Source organism: Orycteropus afer, unplaced genomic scaffold (assembly GCF_000298275.1).
Source record: "Orycteropus afer afer isolate SDZICR_OR568_19922 unplaced genomic scaffold, OryAfe1.0 scaffold00099, whole genome shotgun sequence".
In the NCBI taxonomy this organism is placed as follows: Eukaryota; Metazoa; Chordata; class Mammalia; order Tubulidentata; family Orycteropodidae; genus Orycteropus; species Orycteropus afer.
The window spans coordinates 8,092,936-8,096,998 of NW_006921686.1; the positions used below are offsets into that span (position 1 = coordinate 8,092,936).

General features: G+C 58.1%; 1 protein-coding gene across 1 annotated transcript in view; it reads left to right on the top strand.

Moving 5' to 3' along the window:
- The window catches only part of GRIK5 (glutamate ionotropic receptor kainate type subunit 5), a 99,454-nt gene extending 99,405 nt beyond the window's left edge, over positions 1 to 49 (top strand). The window contains exon 20 of the mRNA XM_042781260.1: positions 5 to 49. Within this exon, the coding sequence (XP_042637194.1) occupies positions 5 to 49 (45 nt within the window). The remainder of the gene's footprint in view (positions 1 to 4) is intronic.
- Positions 50 to 4,063: the final 4,014 nt, after the last annotated feature.

The following is a 4,063-nucleotide window of genomic DNA, read 5'->3' on the forward strand; positions in this document are numbered from 1 at the left end:
GCAGCGGCCCGGCCCCGCCGGCTCCCGCGAGCTGGTGGAGCACGAGTGACAACGGGCGGGCGCCCGGACTGACTGCAGGGCTGGGGCCCAGGCCCTGGCCGCCCCCGCCTGCCCTGGCAGGTGGGGAACAGAATTTGTGCCCCGGCGCACGGGACGCCGCGACTTTGCCTTGGGTCCCCAGGAAGTCCGAGACCCGGCTCCGGAGCCTGCCTGCGCCCCCTGGTGGACTCGCGGGAGGGTGCCGCGGACGCCCGCGCTCTGTCCTCCCTCCAGCGCTGGCGAGAGGAGCACAGGACCTAGGACTCCAGCAGTTGAGTCGGGGACTGCGGGCACCGTTCCGACAGAATGCAGTCGGCGGGGAGGACCCCATCCTGGGACTGCGCAGGCCCCCAAAACTTGATGCAGCCCTCCCCACTTCCGGAGGGGGGAGGGCCTCTGGGCAGATGGATGGGTGTCGCTTGGCACCCTTTGACTCTTCTCTCTCTCTTTTTTTTGGGGAGAAACCTCGGAATTTCTATGAGACCCCCCCAGGGAGGGGGTCAGTTGAGCCCCCATCCCTCCCCCTGCCACACCCTAGTCCTGTTGGAATAAAAAAAAGAACAAAACCCCAAAAGTGGGGATACCCGGATCTTATTTCCTGGGGGTGTGAAGGCATTGAAGATCTAGGCCCTGCGAGGTCCGCTGAGACGGTGCAGCCGCTGCGGTCGCGCCCACCGTCCGCACCCTCAGCCCCGCCCACAGCCAGGTTAGCCCAGGGCCCTGCAGCTGGCCCCTCCCCCCTTGTTTCAGGACTGAGGGAGGCTCCGACAGAGACCCTGAAACAGATGGAAAGATGCTAGGATCTGGAGACAGACGGAGACCAGATGGGGCTGGGGAAGGGGCGGGCCAGCGAGCTGTAAGTGTGCTGGTGCCTGCGTGACACGTGTGTGTGCCTGGGTCAGGGTGACTCGGCAACTTTGTGAGTGTGTGTGTGTGTGTGTGTGTTTGAGCGCGCACATCTGTAAGGCCATTTTCAGCTCTGTGACCGTGACTCTGTTTCCGCTGAAAATACAGCTCCTCCAGCCCCATGAGAGGAATCAAGGAATCCAGTGGAGGGGGGGCTGAAGGGCTGGGGGAGCAGGGAGCAGGGTGTGTCTGCCTTCTCTCCCCATCCTCCCCCGTCCCGCTAGAGGTTTCTGTGGAAACTGCAGCTGAGAAAGGACGAGTGAAGGTCACAACCGGAGCCAAAGCGAGGCCGAGTAGCAGGGGGAGAAGTGGGGGAAAGGAGGAGTGGGGGAGAGACGATGATGGGGCAGAGAGGGGTGGGGAGAGAATTTGAGGCAAAGGGGAGAGACAGAGACTGATGAAGTCAGAAAAGGATGGGTGAAAACGGAAGGTCAAAAAACTGGAGCGGAGGGTGAGAGATGGCGCACAGGGAGAGAGACGGAGGACTTGGGGCTGGGGCCTGAGGAGCAGGTGTGGAGGTGGAACAGAGACAAGTGAGAGACAAGAAGCCCTAGAAAACTAGATGGCCCCAGAGAGATGAGGAAAGCCAGACAGGGAGGCGAGGGACCAAGCCGAAGAGGCCTGGGCAGGTTGCCCGGCGCAGGGAGCTGTCCGTTCAGCACCGGGCGGCCGGGCCGGTGCGCAGTAGCGCACGCCTCTCCTCTTCCCTCCTGGGCCTTCCGCAGTCGGCGGCGGCACAGCCCAGACCCCGCCCGGTGCACACTGCCACCCACGCCGCGACGCTTCCCGCAGCGCCGGCGTCTCCACCTGGGCCTCAGACGCCTGCTGTGTGTGTGTGCGCGCGCCCCTCCCGGAGAGCCATGGAGGCGAGCTGGTGTCAGCCTCCCAGTTGGCTTCACGTCTTTTACAGACTAATCAACGTCTCTGCCCTTGGACTGGCCTCTCTGCCAGGGTAACTAGAATGTGACTGCAGACATTTCTGGTCCCTCTCTGTCCCAACACTATGCGGCTGATCTCTTCTGGGGTCTTTCCTCCTTTCTGCTCTTAGGCTCTCCTGTCTTTATTTGAGTGTCCCCAGTTTGCCAAACTCGTTTCTCTGCCTGGCTCTGTGTCCCTGTGTCTGTCACCTTCACGAAGTACTTCTGCGGCTGTATCTCTTTCTGACTTTTCTCATCTTCGCTTTTTGCCAGTCTCTCTGTCTTTTTCTGTCTGTCTGTCTCTACCTCTTTCCGATTCTGGAAAATGTGTCTGTTTCTCCTCTCGTGTCTCTCCTTTTGTCTCTTGTGTTTTTGTCTGAGCTCCCCCCCCGTCCCCATCCATCCCTGTGACCTTCCTAAGCCTTCCCTCCCTGCCTGCCACTTCCACAGGGCCTCACAGGAAGCTCAGTCATCACTCTCACTAGGCTTGTGTCTGAGGAGGGGGTGCCTGAGGGGGACATGAGTCTGGGTCGGCAGTGGGGTGGCAGGAATTGAGGCCTCCCTCAGCCCAGCTGGAGGGAGAGAGAGTGCCTAGAATCTCCTGGGGTCCAGACCTCCGCACCCCCAGGTTTCCCTGGCTCCTCAACTCTCTCCCCTCAGGCCCAGGCCCATCCCTGGGGAAGGGGTGATGTGTTGACAGCCTCTTTCTTCCCTGGGAAGGGGGCAGAACTGGGGAGGGGGCCTGGGGGCAATGCACCTGGGTTAGGAGATATGGTTCCTCCACTTTTCCTGGTCTCCATGGTGACAGGCCCTGTCTGTAGGCCCAGCCTCCTTGCTGCACAGCCTGGCCGCTCTGTTACCATGGCAACAAGGGACTGCATACATGCTGGGGAGGAGGCTTTGGACTCTGGGGGAAGCCAGGGAACCCAAGACTCCCTGCCTCCCTCTGCTCTCTGGCTCTGTCCCGAGCCATCTCTCTGGCTCTGAATTCACCTCTCTCTCTCTCTCTCTCCTCTCTGTTTTTGTCTTTCACTCCAGCCTTCAGCCTCTCACACATTTCCCTGAACAGATTCCTACCCTTCACCCACTCTGCATACACCAAGATCACCCCCTGTCCCTTGCTTGCGTCCCCCACACCTCCACTCTGATCGGTGGGAGGACATCCACATCTTGCAGGGACAGTTTCCTTCTCTCTCCCTCTCTCAGCCCCTTCTACCATCTGTAGGGAGGGCTCCTCATACAGTGAACTGCTGTTGGGGTATAGTGGGGGCCAGTGGGTGCTGATGGGTGTTGTGTGTGTGTGGCAGGCCTGGGGTGTGGGTGCCAGCTGTCACTGTGTGTGTGTGCATACTCACCCTGTGATGGGTGTATGATGTGTGTGGGGTGTCATTGGGGTGTGTATGGAAGTGGTGCGACAAGGGGTATGTGATACTGTTGCAAGCACATTGTGTGGGAGCTGTGTGGGATGGTGTTGTGTGACTTGTGCCTGAATGATCATGGTGTGTGTGCGTCTATATGCAACTTTGGGTCTGTCACTCACAATTAGCAACCGTTGAGTAAGTCTGCACTGTGGGCCTTTGATATATGCCCAGATATATTGGAGAGGAGTGTGTATGACAGTGTCTGGGACATTGTGTGACTGCAACAGTACCTACCAGGCCCTTGTGGAGAGTGCGGGCAGTGTAAGACCTGTGTGGATGTGATGGTGTTGAGTGAGAATGTGTGTTGGTGAACTGGTTGCGTGGTGTGGGTCTTCATGTGCGACGGGACAAGCCAGATGTGATTCAGTGTGTGCTTTGTGAGTCTGTGAGGCAGGGTTATTTGTGAGTGTGTGTTAATCGCTATGGCCCTATATGACTGTGATTGTAGGTCTGTTGTAGTGTGCGGTGGGGTGTGTGGAGTTGCTATATACATTTCATTGCTACAGGCTTGTGAGTCTGAGGTTGTGAGATAGGTTGTGTAGTATGTGTGTGTGTGTGTCTGTATGCATACAAGATAGTGTGTGATGCATTGGGACTATGGGTCTGAAATAGCTGAGTGATTGTTGTTGTTATTTGCCATTGAGTCGGGTCCGATTCATAGCAACCCCTCCTTGGGTTTCCAAGGTGGTATCACTACAGAAGTAGATTGTCCAACCTTCCTTCTGAGCAGTGGCTGGTGGGTTTGAACTGCCAGCCTTCTGGTTAGCAGTCAAGCCGTGT